At 46.1% G+C, this 17,289-nt stretch overlaps 1 protein-coding gene and 1 long non-coding RNA gene across 5 annotated transcripts in view; one reads left to right on the top strand and one right to left on the bottom strand.

Annotated features, from left to right (window-relative positions):
- Nucleotides 1-9,872, bottom strand: part of LOC137446873 (uncharacterized) — a 59,328-nt gene extending 49,456 nt beyond the window's left edge. The window contains exon 1 of the long non-coding RNA XR_010988743.1: nucleotides 9,655-9,872. This is a non-coding gene — a long non-coding RNA (uncharacterized lncRNA). The remainder of the gene's footprint in view (nucleotides 1-9,654) is intronic.
- The window catches only part of SGK1 (serum/glucocorticoid regulated kinase 1), a 123,679-nt gene extending 107,396 nt beyond the window's left edge, over nucleotides 1-16,283 (top strand). For 2 of the 4 annotated variants that reach the window (XM_068149871.1, XM_068149861.1), the window contains exons 4-14: nucleotides 10,799-10,874; nucleotides 11,313-11,388; nucleotides 11,854-11,958; nucleotides 12,374-12,457; nucleotides 12,552-12,683; nucleotides 12,969-13,081; nucleotides 13,295-13,418; nucleotides 13,748-13,843; nucleotides 13,959-14,114; nucleotides 14,221-14,310; nucleotides 14,980-16,283. In XM_068149871.1, coding sequence (XP_068005972.1) covers nucleotides 10,799-10,874; nucleotides 11,313-11,388; nucleotides 11,854-11,958; nucleotides 12,374-12,457; nucleotides 12,552-12,683; nucleotides 12,969-13,081; nucleotides 13,295-13,418; nucleotides 13,748-13,843; nucleotides 13,959-14,114; nucleotides 14,221-14,310; nucleotides 14,980-15,147 — 1,220 coding nt within the window. In that variant the 3' untranslated portion in view covers nucleotides 15,148-16,283. Of the gene's footprint in view, nucleotides 1-7,884; nucleotides 8,188-10,536; nucleotides 10,693-10,798; nucleotides 10,875-11,312; nucleotides 11,389-11,853; nucleotides 11,959-12,373; nucleotides 12,458-12,551; nucleotides 12,684-12,968; nucleotides 13,082-13,294; nucleotides 13,419-13,747; nucleotides 13,844-13,958; nucleotides 14,115-14,220; nucleotides 14,311-14,979 lie in introns of those variants that run through there. The other 2 variants (XM_068149880.1, XM_068149888.1) reach the window with 2 other exon arrangements.
- The last annotated feature ends 1,006 nt before the right edge of the window (nucleotides 16,284-17,289 follow it).

Genomic DNA, 17,289 nt, shown 5'->3' with positions numbered 1-17,289 from the left:
AGCTCACTGTGTACTGTATACTTTCATGTCTCAAACTTTGGCGCACACAGATTTCTTCCTTCCTGAGAAATCCCCTTCATTTCTCAGCTCTTTGTCTGCCTATACGTCACTTCTGTAAAAAGCACTAAGAATCTCAACATTGCAGAACAGGTCAAAACTAGAGTGTTACTTGCAAACTTCATGGAACTTGGGAGAAGACAGCATTAGATTTTGATTTAGAGTCCAACAGCTGTGATTTAAACCACTGTTTTGAGTTAGTCAGTCTGGGTCAGTCACTAAATGAGCCATGTGGGAAGTAGTCTCTGCGGCCAAAGAGTTGAGCATGGAAGTGAAAGCCATGAGCCCTAAAAAACGTTTATTCTATTTCAGGCTTATCATATGACAATGACCCAAGTCATCCAACTTCCCCATATTTTCATTGGTTAAAGTGTCACTGTTAAGATTCTCCTCTGTGAGGGTTTACAGAGCTCTGGATAGAAATACGTAGAAGTGAAAATCATTGCTAAGTGAAAATCATGAATAACAGCAACACGATTCCCTATAACTGCAGAGAAGTTCCCAGTGCTTTGCAAGTGACTAAAGCTGCCATTGCCAGCTACATTGTGCCTTTCTGTATGTAAACTCTGTATTTGCCTTCAGTGGTTCATCTGTCTGCACAAGTGGTACAACACCAAGGCCAAAAGTCTTGTTTTCAATCTTCTGTCTCACGGGGCAGTACCCTGCTTAACCTCTTTACACTTCAGTTTCTTCACCTGGAACTTTACCTGTATTGCTAAAGAACTCCGCTGTCAACAACCTCCCAAACTGCTTAGTAATGTTTCCTATATTGCAGCAGGCTGAGACAAATTTGCAACATGTCAAAAGATCAATGCATGATATTCAGCTAAGCAAAGAGGTGTTGCATTCATCTCACTGCAGCTATAGAAATTAGTGTCAAGCTGAGAACTGTGTATCAGTCACACTACATTTGACAGCAATTCAATATGCTAGATTTGCTCTTCCCACTCCTGTTTGCAAATATTTTCTGAAAGAAACCACAGTGTTACAAGGTTCTGCAGGGATGTGTTACAGAAATATCAGCAACTACTTGGAGCAAGGCACACTTCCAAAGCTCTATTCTCTTTTTTGGGAGGTTAAATGACTATGCAGCCAATGCGTGTACTACACTTAACTGTTCTAAGTGAGCTGGAATACATCTGCCTCCTGCTTCAGCTGTGCCAGATGAAGAGGCTGTGTCCAGGTGCTCATCACCTGGATGACTAATATGAGTTAGTGGGAGCTCCCACATGGAGATCTGCCAGCTGTTCCAAGGGTTGGTAACACCCACCATGTGGGTACTGATGAGCAGCTGCAGATGCACTGAGGTGAGGAAGCTGTTGCAGAAGTCTGGAAAGGTCATATACTCACAATCTGTGGTCTGTTACATGATTCTGCATGGGTAGGTGTCTGTGCTTGTCAAAACCTCCTGATTCTTATCCTTGAATCAAAATGTTGAGATAGTCAAGCTTGAGTTAAAAGGAAGAGACAAGAAACCTAAGAGCTGAAGTCATTGGACCTGATATGCACAGCAGCAAAAGCAAGCTTGTGTTACGCAGATGGGCAGGGTAGATGTTCTAGCAGCTCCTTTTGGTCCTGAAGTGTAGTAAATTTATGGCTAAAACATTTGATTTTGGCTACCCAAAGTTAAGCTCTTCTTTGTGGAATCACATAAAGGCTTCACAAACATGTAAAGTAAATGAAACCCATATTAAAGGTTGCCAATTCACTTCAGGGTTTAAGATGTTAAAAACTTCAGATTAATTTGAATACTACAAAGATTCACAGTGCAGTGAATGACTGAGCAGGTTTGAAAACTGCATCTGGAAGTGAAAAAAAATAAATTAATGCTGCAGACATTTGTGATTTTTTCTTTTTGTGTCTGCCTGTGAAACAGCTGTGGGACTTTTTTTGCCTTACAGTAATGTTATTTGTGGTGATTGGATGGTGGCCGGCTGGATGCTACCAGCTGCCAGTTCAGTGTGGATAGCTGTATGTCCTTCCCTTCTTAACAAATCTGGATTTAGGCCCTTTCAAGAATCACAACCTTTTAGATGCCAGTGTTCCCATGTCCCATTTTTTTCACTGATTGGTAGCTCCTGCTGGGAAGGGAACAAGGACTGTAGTGATTTCAGATACCTACACAGGATTCCACCAAGGTACAGCAGACACCTGCAATGCCTGCTCTGACTCTTGCCATCCTGTGTGTTTACAACACATGTAATTATGTGAGTGAAGCTGGGAAATATGCAGTATATATTGCAGTACACTAATCTTAATCTAGGTATTAGAATGAGAGAAATTTAACTTTGTATTTGATTTTTGGTCCTGCTAGAGACTTCCCTAGGATGAGACACATTGTCTATCCTGTGGTTTAATTCCCACTTTCAGAAAATGGAACTAATCATAGAATCACAGAATCAATAAGGTTGGAAAAGACCTCAAAGATCATGTTCAACCTGTCACCCAAGACCTCATGACTACTAAACCATGGCTTCAAGTGCCACATCCAATCCCTTTTTCACAGTATCACAGTATCGCTAAGGTTGGAAGAGACCTCGAGGATCAGCGAGTCCAATCTGTCACCACAGTACTCATGACTAGACCATGGCACCAAGTGCCATGTCCAATCTCCTCTTGAACACCTCCAGGGACAGTGACTCCACCACCTCCCTGGGCAGCCCATTCCAATGGCTAAAAACTCTCTCAGTGAAGAACTTTCTCCTTACCTTGAGCCTAAACTTCCCCTGGTGCAGTTTGAGACTGTGTCCTCTTGTTCTGGTGCTGGTTACCTGGGAGAAGAGACCAACCCCCTCCTGGCTACAACCACCCTTCAGGTAGTTGTAGAGAGCATTCACATACATTTATATCTCTCCAAGATGATATCAGGCATAGTGAAAGGCAAGGTAACATCAGCTAATTTCAAGAAAGCTGGCATATCTTGTCTATACAACACAATACAGACCCACACAGGGCTACCAGCTGGAAGCCAAGATACATAATTCATCCTTGAGGAGTGCTATGGAGCATTATATCAAGTCTTCTTCCAGGTCCATAGCTAGACTAGACTGAGCCAGGTCAGGAATATCTGCTTGTCATGTATGGTACTTAAACTTGCCTTGAAACTTTAACTTTTTCTATGGGTTTCGGATCCAAATTTCTTCAACTAAACAGCAGACACTGCCTGTCTTAGGCTACGGATGCACTGAGTGGGTGCTTATTTGTCTCTTCTGATCAAGGAAGTTGCCTTTAGTGACTAGATGCCTAACTCAAATGACAAAACTTAAGAAGGATAAATACATCCATTTTGGATGAGTTACGTAGGGCAAGATTAACACTTCTTCTCTCAATCTCTCACCTACACTTGTCTACCCTCAGAAATACTGTAATAGCCCCACTGAAAGCAATGGACCTACATAACTGTGACAAATACATCCTAAAATCGCAGGTCATTGGAGAGAAATCCCTACAGACAAAGCCCTGTTCACTATGCATGTTTTGCGTCCTTTTCCCCAGGAAGGTTCTTGCACTTCCTGAAAGAAAATCCCCCACTCTACCAGGCCTTTATTTTCATATCTATATTTCCAGGAATCCAAGTTGCTTCTTTGAGCTAGCAGCCAGATGAGCTTCTCTCAAGCAAAAATTCCTCTTTGACTAATTTGCTCACTATTTACAGCATTTTGTGCCTTAACTCCAAGGTTGCTGGAGGGCTTACAGGCTTAAAGAGATCTTTTCTTTTAAGATAATGAACAACAATGGTGATGATGGGGGGTTTGTATATACATAAAAGGCATTGAGATAGCATGGTAGCAAACACCTCCTAGAACACTAGATGAAGAGATAAGGGAAGCAGAGAGATGATCTGGTAGCTAGGTTAGATCAGCTATTGTATTTTAGCACTTATGTTAAGCAAGAGGGACAGGGAAACTTGTTCAGATTGCGTCCTTGATAGAAAATGCCTCAATCCCTCTCTGCTATTGTCTTTCAAAAGCTGCAGTTTTGGAAGGAAAATCTGAGTGTCAGAGTCAGCGGACACCACATGCTACCAGTATTAATTCTGGAGCACATACCAGCTCCCCACATTAGGCTGCCTTGTGACCAAAGCAGACCAACGGGCCAAATTCATAGTATCACTAAGAATCCTTCATTTTTCTTGCAAGTTCTTTTTTTGTAATTGCTTTTCCATCTTACGTTTTCACCTCTCTTACTACAGTAGCATTATTTAGCTCTGATAAAACCCAACTCTGTGCAGTCACAGCACATTCAATTCATGACAGCAATGAATTCAAGTATCTGGTTCCATGAGGACTCTAAACTAGAAAGGCTACACAACATTGCAAGGATTTATACCAGTTGGGGGTGGGGGGAGAAGAGACACCCTCAGAGTAAGGCATACAAATGTGCTGCTTCTGCAGTCACCCCTCTGCTACAGGCTGAAACGCCTGCAACATTTGCTGCTAGCATTGCAGTGACAACAGCTCCATTAGAGTCAAATCACTGTGCTAGAATTAAAATGGAAGTTAGAGCATCATTTATCAGCTATTTTATCCAGAGGTCAGTACCTCTAAGGGATGCTGTAATTTTCCACTGTTTTCTACAAGGACAGGAATTACTTTTTTCTCAGTACATCCCTGCATCACTCTGTGATCCTGTGAGTGTAATCCCTTGGCACTAAAGCCTCTTATTGACAATGCAGTAAACCTGCTCTGTAAGCATCAGAAAAGGGAAATAAAAGATGTTCCAAATTAGTGTTTGGCAAAATATGACACTCAAATCAATTAAGATGTTTCCAAATCAACAGGGACTTCAGTCAATAAACCTCCTGTCAGAACAACATCTAGCAGACCTGATAACAGCATTCAAAAGCTCCTGATTTAAAATCCCTGTTGGGATTGTTATTAAAGCTGTTACTCAGTTCCTTATCTATTGGCTGCTACTTGTAGACATCACTTGTGGGGGCAGCCTGAAGGTTTTGACTGAAAGTTTTGGATGTTATGCATAAAACTTAATCACAAGGTCAGAGCTAAGAATTTGTTTGTTGGGGATTTATAGGGGGGAAATAACAGACTTTTGAGATTTTGCTTCAGAAGACAGATGCTGCTAGAAGTGCCATTGCCTTTTGCATTTGGGGGGCTATGCCAGTCTTGCAGTCCAAGGCTTGAATTCCATCTTTGCTTAATTAACCCAAAGTCAAATATTACTGAAAATATTTGCAGAAGTTGGGGAAGCTTCTTTCCAGAATGGGTTGTCCAGGAAGGTGGTCGAGGCCCCGTCCCTGGAGGTGTTTAAGACCAGGCTGGATGAGGCTCTGGCCAGCCTGATCTAGTGTGGGGTGTCCCTGCCCATGGCAGGGGGGTTGGAACTAGATGATCCTTGTGGTCCCTTCCAACCCTGAATGATACTATGATACTATAAGTAATTCTAGGAACAGTTCAATCTGCTGCATCCTAAGGTCTTGAATCACCAAGATAAGTAAGATAATTCAGCAATGAATTAACTGCCAAACTGAAGTTTGGAAGCAGAGAATGTAATTCCTGAAGGATGGAGGCATTGAATTACATTCATAAATCTTCCTCCACAGTGGACATTGAGGACCAAGACAGAATTAGAGGAAGAGAGCTCACAAATTCCAGTTACTATGCAAACTGGTGTGTGTGTTGCAGGGGGTGGTACCCATACTGTGAAGCCAGAATGTCATGCCTACTCTGTCCTAGATCACCCACTTCCAGCTGAGCCTGTGTGTTTCTGCATCTCTGTCAGCAGGGCCCTGTTTTGGGTGCTGGCACGGTGAAACCCTTGATGAGCATCTGTTTACTTTGTGCTGCTATAGCACAGAACACAGTCATCTGACAGAGTCAAGTAATTAACATCAGGTTACAAATCAAATCAGTTCTTTTTCTTCTTGTCAGAAAACAGTAGATTCTGGGGTTTTGTGAGCTGCTTAAACTGTGTGACTAAAAACTCATTAAGTGCAATATGAGACTATCAGAGTGAAGGTACGGGCCCAAGGTACATGTAGGTCTCACTGGGTTATCAGCCACACCTGGTAAGGTGTGGTTAAGGGAGAGGGCAAGAACACGCAATTATTCAGTGATTTGCCCCCAAAATAACCCTCCCAGGAATTTGTGGTCCAGGAACATTCCAAATCAGACACACCACCTTTGTAGTCAAGTGGGTTTTTGTTTGTTGGGTTTTTGTTTGGTTTGGGTTTTTTTTGTTTGGTTTGGGGTTTGTTTTTCTTTTGCTTTGTTTTGTTTTCCTATTACTTTGCCTAGCCATTCTTGAACCCCACCATAGTTTAGGTGTGCACACATCTTGGGGCAAGGAGTTCTAAGGCATTGAATACAGTTTATGTGTCCCATTCATTTTTATTTTCCGTAGCCACCTTCTACTTTACTTTTATTCATTTTCAGTGCTAGTTTTTTGATTCTTCTCCTGGGTTTACCTTTCAGATGTACACTCTTAGCCCAATGACTATACAAATTTGTGATGGAAACCCTTGCAGTTTATTGAGATTTTCACAATGCCTTGATACTTTGCTATAAGAATTGGCTTTCAAATAAGGGGATCTTTGCTTTGGGTGCCTTTTCCTTTTTCATGTTCTCTCATCTGTTGAGGTGTTTACTGCTATCATTGTGGAGAAAAGTTTTAAATCATAGAACCATTGAATAGTTTGGATTGGAAGGGACCTTTAAAGGTGTAGTCCAGCGAGCGGCAGGCGCATCTGTAACTGTATCAGGTTGCTCAGTGCGCCATCCAACCTGACCTGGAATGTTTCTGGGGATGGAGCTTCAACTACTTCTCTGGACAGTGTTTCACCAGCCTCATTGTAAAAATATTTCTTCATCTATTCTAAAGCTACCTTCTTTTGCAGCGTCTTAAAATGGTTTAGGCTGGAAAAGCTAACTTTAAGATCATTGAGTTAAAAACCATTACTTCTTGTCCTGCCACTGCACACCTTGCAAAAAACTGGCCCCATCTTTCTTAAGTACTGAAAAGCCACTCTGAGGTCTTCCCGGAGCTCTCTCTTCTCCGGGTTTAATAACCCCAACTCTCTTTCTTCAAAGGAGAGGTGCTCCAGCTTCCATCAGTTTTGTAGTCTTCCTCTGGACTCATTCCAACTGCTTTAGGACACGCAGGCATTTAAGGCAAACCTCGGACTTTTGAGAAGACAGCTCATGAGTTTAAAACGCCGCATGAGTTATAACCCATCCAATGGAAGGAATTGCCTTCCGCATGAGAAACGTCCGTGCCGCGAAGCGCCCGCCGCCGGGCCCGAAGACGACACCTCCGGCACTGAGGCGGCGAGTGGCCTGCCGCCCACGGGAGCCGGCAGGTGGATGCCGGAAGGAGGACGGGAGGGACAGTGGCTGCCCGCAGCGGGGCGCGGCCGGGGGTGCGCGGCGCCGGGCCGGGCCGGGGCGGGCGGCGGGGTAGCGGAGCAGCGCGGGTGGGGGCGCCGCCGGGGCGCTGCCGGCGGAAGGCAGTGGGTGCCAGGTCGGAGCGGCGTGCCGGTCCCACCCCGGCGCTATCCGGCCGGCGTTGAAGCCCGGCCGGTAGCCGCAGCCTTCCGACCCCCGGGGGTAGAGGCAACCCGGCAGCCCCCCAGCCCCCGCCCCGTCTGTGCCCGGCCCGTCCTAGAGCCTTTTGAGAAGGGGTGTGCTGAACCCGCGCCGTGGGTGCGCGGCCGCTTGCACTGTGCCCTTGCGGGGGGGGGGGGGGAGGGCGTGGGCAGGTCCTTCCGTGGGGCAGGGTTAGCTGCTGCCGGCAGGTCGATTAGGTCCTGAGTGGCCCCCCTCCCTCCCCCCACCTCTCCCCCCTCCGTTTTCTGTGTGTGTGTGCGTGCTGATTACAGTAATTTTGAGGGCGATGTTGCAACGGGGCAGAGTGTGCGGGGCGGCCCGTGTTGAACTTTATAACGCCGCTGCATGTCAGCCGTCCTCGACACTGCGTCCATAAACGGGTCAGCGGGAGCGGCGGCCGCCCTCGCCGCCTCCCTCCTGCCTGCGGGCTGCCCGGCCAGGAAGGGGAGTTATTTGGGATTACGGCGACGGCCGGCAGCTCAGTTACACCCTCATCGCCGCGGCGCTGAGCCCGCGGCCTCAGCAGGGAGCGAGATGAGGGGCAAAGAAGAGAAGTCGTCGCTGAAAGGTGGGTTCAGCGATCTACTGGCGGGACACCCTGTTGCTGCCAGGAAAAAAACGCCCCGCGGGGAAGGAGCCCCTCCAACAGCGTGGCTGTCGCGCCGCAGGGCACTGGCGGATGCAAGGGGCTGCATGCGGGTTAGAGCAGGGGCAGCGTTTGGCACAGAAATGGGCCGGGTGACTTTGGAAGAGCAGTGGAGCCCTTGCCAGAAGACCACTGTAAAGCGAGGGCGAGGGCGATGGTGTCGCCGGTCAGAGTAGGGGAATCGGCAGGCGACGGTGGAGCCACGCTCGGGCTGCGCCGTGGGCGCTTGCAGGCTGCATGGGGGATCGCGGCAGAAGGAGGAGGGAGGTGGGTTGCAGCCCGTGGCAGGTTGTGCAGACACAGCGGGGGAGACTCTGCAGGAGCTTGCCTGGGGGCTGGGAGATGCTTGCCTGTACCCACAGCTTGTCGGAGCGTTGTCAGAACGGCAGCGCCGCCAGCTCGGCGGCGGGCGCCACATCCTGGAACCCGGAGAGAGATGTCTGGGGAGCGGGGAGCAGCGAGCAGGGGACGGGATCCCCGGCTGCCCTCAAAACTGCGGGCCTCGAGTACTTTTTAACAGCAGCACTCTGGAAGCAGTTCAGAGAAGGCAGATGATACTTGCTACTCCTATTTCAATCCGTATCTTTTTTTTTGTATATTTTTTGGGGGTGTCGTTTATTATGGTTTGGGTTATTTTTGGTGTCATCTTCAATTGATTAAGGAGGCAGTTTTGCTTTGCAACAGTGAGGAAAGCAGTAACCGGGAGAAACTAGAGCCCTGCCAAGCGCAGCCAGCTTTTCCCTCGCTGCTCCCGCCGCCCTTTCCTTTCCTGGCGCCGGCTCCCTTTCACTCCCCCCGCACTGTGGCGGCGGGGCCGAGCAGGGTTCCCCGCCGCTCCGGGAAGGACACAGGCTGCTCGGTGCAGACACGAAGGGAGCCTGCAAGCATCCCTCTTTGCTCGATCGCTGTAAAGCCTTTTCTTTGCAGCGCTTTTTAAAACCTGTGCCAATCTCGTGGAGCCTGATCGCTCCACTCGGGTCATCCGTCTCGCTGCTTAGGGTGAGCTGCAGGCTTTGACGGCTGCTGTGCGGGGCGTTTGCCATCACCTCCCACCCCCAGGCAGACGGAGCAGGCAGCTGCCAAGGCATGCCGCCCAGCGGCCCCCTGTGGTGGCGGAGGGAGGCAGCAGCAGCAAGTGCAGAGAGGGATGAGGGAGGGAAAAATGTAAAAAAGGCTGCGGGCTGGGGGAGGACGGGGGCACGTTGCAGCTGGCGAGGTTGGCCACAGCCCAGCGCCCTGCGCTCCGGCAGCGAGCCGAAATGCGTGCCTGAGTGACGCCCCGGCGGGTGGAAAGTTCCACCGGCGTGCAGGAGCCCGGCAGTCCGTGGCCGCCCCTGGCCCTGCGAGGGCTGCAGCGGCGGAGAACGAAAAGGAAGGAGGCCGTCATACCTTTGACTGTGCCTGCCAGCGCCCCATGGGAGGGGGTCTTCGGCATCTTTTCACCTTGTGTGTCGTTCCTGCACCGGCGCTCCGCTGGCGCGGCCGCACGGAAGCAGCTGAGCCATTAAGTCCCGGGTACACGGTGTCCCAAATGACCGTGCATAGTGGAATAAAAAACTGAGGAGTAGGCTGGTTTTGCGCTCTCCTCCAACTTTAGGGTACTCGGATTTCTCCCCCCCACCCCCACCCCCGGTTTCAGGTTTGGTCATTAAAAGGACTTCCCCCCCCCCCCCCCCCCTTTCCTTTGTGTAATGTCCCGGCCAGGACCAGGGCAGTGCACAGAAGGGAAATTTGTTTGTTATATTGAAAAACGGGCAGGAAATCTTGTTCTCCTGAGTCACTGCGGCTCCTTCAAGGAAACGCCAGCGTCCCTTATCACCGCTCATCCGGGGCGGCGGGGCTCGGCAGCGGACGCGGGCTGCGGTGGGGAAAGGAGGGGCAGTTTAGGAAGAGGTGCTCGTCCAGGACAGAGAGAGATTTCAGTTTTATATAACCACACAAAAATATGAAGGGCCAGAATAGAAGACGGACAGCGAGAAATAGGGCTGTGGAAGGTTGATGTGGAGAAAAACGAGAGAAAAAAGTCTGATGGATTTGTTAGTGGATGCCCTGCACGATGGGGATGCTTGCGGGGCGGGGAGGGGGGAGGCGGGGGTGTTCTCCCGGGATTCTGCCTGGAGGTACGGCAACGGCAACGACCCAGGCTCTCGTCCTGTCCCCTCCCGACGCCTTCGTAGGCGGCCACCCGCCCAGGCCGTCGGGGAGGGGGGGTCGAGTGTTAGCGCCCCGCCCCGGTCCCGCCCATCATAGTCGCCACTTAAGCTCCGTCGGATGCTTCGCAGAGGCAGAGCGTTTCTGTGAGGCGGTGGTGGTACAGGCTCTTTATTTATTGCTAACTTCGCCCGAAAATGACCGTGAAAGCAGCCGAGGCGTCTGGTTCTACCTTGACTTACTCAAAGATGAGGGGAATGGTGGCTATCCTTATCGGTGAGCGACAGAGGGGCTTCTTCGATGATGCTCGGGAGGCTGTGATTTTTCTGGAAGTATGGCTTAATGATTTTATATCTCATTTCCCTGTCCTTTTACGTTATAGCTTTCATGAAGCAGAGAAGAATGGGACTGAACGACTTTATTCAGAAGATAGCCACCAACTCGTATGCATGCAAGCAGTAAGTATCAGAAATTATGCCCACATCTCAGTTACAATTAGAAAAAAGGCAAAACAAACAAACCAAAAAACAGTGAGGTTTGTTTACTGCAATGCCTCTAGCATGACTGTTACGGAAGAGTTAATTGATCTTCTTGAGGTATTACTCATTTGGCAACAGTTCCTGTGAGGTGGGTTTGGGAGAAGTGAGTCAGTTGGGATTTCTAGGCACCCATCCCTATTTTGAACTGTACTTGCAGTATAAGTACATTTCTTTGCATTACAACATTTACTTTATCTATATTAATGTACTCCTTAAGTCGAATAGATTGTTTCATTTGCCTTCTGGAACAGCCCAAACTGAAACTCAGCTTTTGTGTTACGTGCCTGCCCTCTGGTGGAAAGATCTGCCTGATGCATCTGGTAGCTCTTCTAATCGAGCATATTCTTATCCTTGCAGCCCTGAAGTTCAGTCTATCTTGAAAATCTCCCAGCCTCAAGAGCCTGAACTTATGAATGCTAATCCTTCTCCACCGGTAAGTAGATTTTCCTCACTGAAGAATTTTTAGAACATCACATCGGGCAGTAATAGCTGTGGAGCAAAATTAGAATGATGAGTGGTTACTTCAGTTCAGCTTGTAGCATACTGATGTAACTGGGGAAAAAGAGTAATCCAGTTAGAGTGGAACTTTTTCTTTTGCTGACATAGAGAAGAAGTTAAAAAAAGATCAATCGCTGAAACTTTATTAGCAGTTACTTTCTTATGGGATGTGGCTAAGACCTCAACAAGAACTTTTGAGTAAGCTATGACTTATATCCTTCTTAGGCAGTGCATAAACATTTAAGCTATGTGGTAGAGATGAATATTAAATTTTTAGTCTTAAGAAGAGTGCTAATCTCCTTTTTTCAGGGTCATTTTATTTATATATATTTTTTTTTAAAGACGTTGAGATTCTCATGACCAAACTTTTAATAATCACAGTTTTTGTCTATTTTTCTAGCCCAGTCCTTCGCAGCAGATCAATCTTGGTCCATCGTCCAACCCACATGCCAAACCATCTGACTTTCATTTCTTAAAAGTGATTGGAAAAGGCAGTTTTGGGAAGGTAAGCTTAATGTTTTAAATTATTCTCGTTGTAATTTATTTGTTCTTGTATGTCATGTCCAAGAGTCAGGTTAGTATTGGCTTTGGTAAATGGTGGCCAATTTACATGCACCCCAGTGCCAGGCTCCCTGTGTAGCTGTGGGTTGAGGGAGCAGGGCGCTGTGTATGAAAGAGCCTGGGAGTCTGGCACACTGGTGCTTTGTTTTTGGAAGAGAAAGAAACTAAACATAAAAACTGCAGGGTAGATCGATCTGTAGGAGTGGTAATAACAGCACTGGGCTTACACACTGAGCCAGAGAGATGTAGTTAACAGAAAGTTATCTCAGCAGCCAACATAAAGGCTTGTTTTCATTTGTGTTTACAAGTTGTTCTGTATTTCACTAGTGCTCAGCTTTGGGATTTTACTCTTATTTCAGGTTCTTCTGGCACGGCATAAGGCAGAAGAGCAGTTCTATGCTGTTAAAGTTCTGCAGAAAAAAGCAATCTTGAAGAAGAAAGAGGTAAGCTGCTTCTTCACGGTGCCATTGTCACATCCATCAAATGCATTTTCACTACTATGCAAGTGTGCTGAACATTGATTTCTTATGTTTTCAGGAGAAGCACATTATGTCAGAGCGCAATGTCCTACTGAAGAATGTGAAACACCCCTTCCTGGTTGGGCTTCACTTTTCCTTCCAAACTGCAGACAAATTGTATTTTGTTCTGGACTACATCAATGGTGGAGAGGTAAGCAGCAAGAAAATGAAATAGTATTTCCTATCATGTGCATGGCAGTAGGGTAGACATTTTTCACCCTTCCTTTTAAATATAAAAGAATTATAAGGGGAAAAGTCAGGGGGGAAGAGTTAGTAGATTGGATGTTTACAGCCTGCCAAGTTTTGAAGTACCAAAGGTTCATTAGGCCATTTCCTGCTATTGTTCTCCCTGGCTATATATGTTGAGTCTAATTAAGTGCATTGTTAACGGGCTTTGGCGCCATGTACACAACTTTGTTCTCTCTGTCTCCTGTAGTTGTTCTACCATCTCCAGAGGGAGCGTTGCTTCCTGGAGCCGAGAGCCCGGTTTTACGCTGCTGAAATTGCCAGTGCGCTGGGCTACTTGCACTCCCTGAACATTGTCTATCGGTAAGCAGCCTCCTTCAGTTTGTCAGACCGAACAAAGCACGTGCTTTGTTGAATAGACATTGAAAAATTGATCTCATTTGGAGCTCAGCATTGCTTGTAATTTGGGGTTTGGTTTTTTGGTAACTTAGTGAAGTTCTGCAAACAGCTGCATCTACACTGTTCTCACTGTAGCTCCTCTAATGACATCTTGTCTTCTTTCATCTCCTCCTACAGTGACTTGAAGCCAGAGAATATCCTGCTTGATTCGCAGGGCCACATTGTCTTGACTGACTTCGGACTCTGCAAAGAAAATATAGAGCACAATGGCACGACCTCCACCTTCTGTGGCACACCAGAGGTATGACCAATCAGCCTACCTCTCACAGAGTAGCAGCAAGTGCTGGCCTGTCAGTGGAAACCAGCATCTCCTGTGTATATTTTATGTCTGGTTAGAGAAGCAGGGAAGGGGGCATTAGGGATCCTGGAATACCAGGCTGCCAGTGAGGACATGTAGAGCACATACAGTGTGAGAGTACATCTCTCGAGCCTTCTCCTCTATAAAGAGCTTGTAGCTTTCTGGTAGCTTAGATATTCCTAGAATTCAGTAAGGTGCTCAAAAATGGGGAGGCTTTCATAATTATAATGATCACTTTGGCTAATGTGGTTCTGTTCCTTCTCTTTACACAGTATCTTGCTCCTGAAGTTCTTCACAAGCAGCCCTATGACCGGACTGTGGACTGGTGGTGCCTTGGAGCAGTCCTGTATGAGATGCTGTATGGCCTGGTAAGCAACAAATCAATCCTTCATGACAGATCAAACTAGCTTGTGCATCCTTTCCTCACAAGAAACCCCATCCCTGCCTGTCAACCTCATTAACCTGGGTCTCCTCTTCCCACAGCCACCCTTCTACAGCAGGAACACAGCAGAAATGTACGACAACATCTTGAACAAACCCTTACAGCTGAAGCCAAATATTACCAACTCGGCTAGACATCTCCTGGAAGGCCTTTTGCAGAAGGACAGGACAAAGAGGCTTGGTGCCAAGGAGGACTTTGTAAGTGCAAACCTTCCAGTGCCTGTAGGCAGCACAGGAGGATGACTAAGCCATACTGTTTACATTAGCTTGGGTCTGAATTAATCGATTTTTCTCTCTGTAACAGATGGAGATTAAGAATCACATCTTCTTCTCCCCAATTAACTGGGATGATCTCATTAATAAGAAGATTACACCCCCTTTTAACCCAAATGTGGTATGTATCTCTTCTAATTATAGAATGTCTCTTGTCTCTGTGGGGTGCCCAGGAGCTGGGGAAACCTGGCTGGATGGCTGTGTTTGGGGAACACATCTTTTCCTTCCCCAGTGGTTGTCCAGGCAAGGTTGAAAATAAGCAGTAGCTGATTTTTTGCTGATGAACAATCTAAATTTAACTGGGTTTTCTTTGCATCTTATAGGCTTTGTTTGCCTGGCTATTTAAAAATAATCCCCATTATCCCCCTTTTATGAAAGGGGAAGGTAATGTTTAGAAAGCAAGTAGCTTCCCAAGTGTGGCTTATTGGATACTAACATCTGAAGAGAAGGATCTGGTCGTAGAGGTTGTTCTCTTTCACTTTCTGAGCATTTTCTAAGCTAAATTTAATAACCAGCCCGGAGATCAAAGTCCCCCCCCTCCTCCTGCAAATTGCTGCATGGCAGAGTGGTGGTGTGTTTGGTTTCTGTTCCATGAGCTTAGTTGGAGGGTAATGTATTAAATTGAATCATCTTGCTTTTAGTGAGCTCATGTGCACCAGAATACACAAGAAGGTCAAACTAAAAGACATTGATGCTCAGCACAAGGCTGCTTGTCCCCATTTTGAATTGAAACTTTGTACTCATAAAACATTTTGGTCTAAGTGTTGCATCTTTACTTCTCTTTCTGCAGAGTGGCCCCAGTGACCTGCGACACTTCGATCCAGAGTTTACCGATGAGCCAGTCCCCAACTCCATCGGACAGTCCCCAGACAGCATTCTCATCACCGCCAGCGTCAAAGAAGCCGCTGAGGCTTTCTTGGGCTTCTCCTATGCCCCACCCGTGGACTCTTTCTTGTGAACGTTTTTCTTTATCTTTTTAAATAATAATAACAGCAACAACTATTGTTTTTATTTTTGTTTGGCCTTCTGGTGGAACTGCCAGTTGACCGGTCATCTTGAAAGAAAATTTGCACATTTCCACCATGGCAGCTTTGCAGCCTTAATTTCAACTACACTGTTTGCTGGAAGCTATTTCGAAGAGCACATCAATCTCTAAATGAGCTTTACAGGCTTTTCATTTCATTTGTTCTTCCCCCAAAGTGGTGCTGTCTCCTTGGGAAAGCAAAACAAGAGGGACTGCTGCCACAGAACTGCTGTGGCAAGATCGTAGGAGTAAGAACAAGCCGGTTTGAAATCGTGCTCCGAAAAGCCTTGCCCGAAGATCTGTCTGAACGTGATAAGGATATTATGAAATGTGCCTTTTTTCTGATGAGATCTTGTTGAGCGCCAAAGCTTTCCTTGTTGCAGATTGTGTTTCTCAGTTCATTTATGTGGGTTTACTATGTGAACAAATGGTATGCGTGTGGTCTGCGTACTACAGATGGACTTAGTTGAAAGCATCAGTGTGACACTTGCAGGATACCACAATGTGGGGCATTGTTTGTTTCTTCCATATTTGGAAGATAAATTAAGTGTAATTTTGAAATTTCTTTTGTAAATCTCTACAGTCAACTGAAATTACTGAAATGGGCTCACAATTACTTGTATCCAAATGCTTGAAGAAAGCATTGCTGCTATGAAAACAAAAAGATTTCTATTTTTAGAAAGGGTTTTTATGGACCAAAATGCCCCAGCTGCAGTCAGTCAAAGCTGTTGGTTTGTTTTGTTTTTCCTCTCTTCTTTTTGTTTTGTTTTCTTTTTGTTTTTCTCCATTTTTTTTTCTTTTCAGTTTAAAAGATGTCATCTGTAAAAATGGGCATTATTTATGGGTTGGGGGTTTGTGGATTGTTTTTTTTTTCATTCCTGATTGTATGTATTGTAAAGAAGAAGATCTGTACATTGAGCTGTAACTCTAGATGTATATTTAAACTTACAGACTTAACTTGTAATGTATACCATCATTGTAATGTAATATAATTAACATGGTTACATGTATCATATTATTTTTGTGACCAAACCCAGTGGTTTGCAGTAAAATCCTGAAAAATACTTCTATAAACTCGTCATTTTTATTTCGACACAAAGAGTTTTTTTCTCTCTGAAAAGTTTCCAGCCAGCTTTGAAAAACAAAAGTTAGGCTGATTGACAGCTCAGAGATTTTTTCCTCTTAAATTACCTGTGTAATTTTGCTGAGATGTGTGATGGTTATTCTGTCAAGCTGCAGCTTGGCAAAACACTTGGGTCTTCCAACTGTGGGTGTTGGAGTGGGCGTGCGTTAACGTGAGTGCTCTGATGTATAAATGTTCACGCTTCTCAAAACGAGTGAAGGCAGTGCTCTCTAGTGTGGATAAAGCATAACTACAGTTAAGCTGTTCTAAGGCTATGCTGCAGGCATATGCTAAAAGCAGGTTTTCCAGCAGTGGTGGAAGCTCCCTACACATGGGAGTCCATCCTGGCGCATCAAATATTGATGCTATGACCTGGGGGAGTTTAATGTACCCTGAGTTTACCAGGGTGCTAAAATCTGTACTGGGGAGGTGCATGTCACTAACTGATCACATGCTTACCTGGATGAGGTAATCCTGACTATTCATCTAAAACAGAGCTGTTGGATACAGATTTTTATTACTAAGTACTAGTGGGTGGCCTGCAAGAGGGACTTACAGCCTAGAATGAAGAATTAACCACTTCTGGAGTGACCCCATGCAATTTCTAAACAGTGATGAATGGTTTCATTTTAGGAGGGGCTGGGAGTCTGCACCTTATTTACAGCTCTCATCCACTGGTTACTGCAGTTGGTGGAATCATTTGAGCAGTTGCTGAGAAAAGCCTGGACACAGCGGTTGTCCAGGCCACTGTGATAACAGCAGCACAAGCACAGTGCTCATAAGGTTGATAGTTCTGTTTCCAACATAAAAGCATGCAAGTACCTGCATCTTTTATTACCCATTGGATGCAGGAATTAAATAACAACAAAAAGCTGCATGGCTTCAGCTATCAACTGGGAGACTACACTCAGATCTGAAAATGCTAATTTATGCCAAGAAACCTCCTTTCTTTT

This window comes from Melanerpes formicivorus, unplaced genomic scaffold, assembly GCF_026170545.1.
Source record: "Melanerpes formicivorus ecotype bairdi unplaced genomic scaffold, bMelFor1.0.p_v2 SCAF_2, whole genome shotgun sequence".
In the NCBI taxonomy this organism is placed as follows: domain Eukaryota; kingdom Metazoa; phylum Chordata; class Aves; order Piciformes; family Picidae; genus Melanerpes; species Melanerpes formicivorus.
The sequence above is the reverse complement of the archived record's forward strand: the minus strand, read 5'-3'. Positions and strand labels throughout refer to the sequence as shown.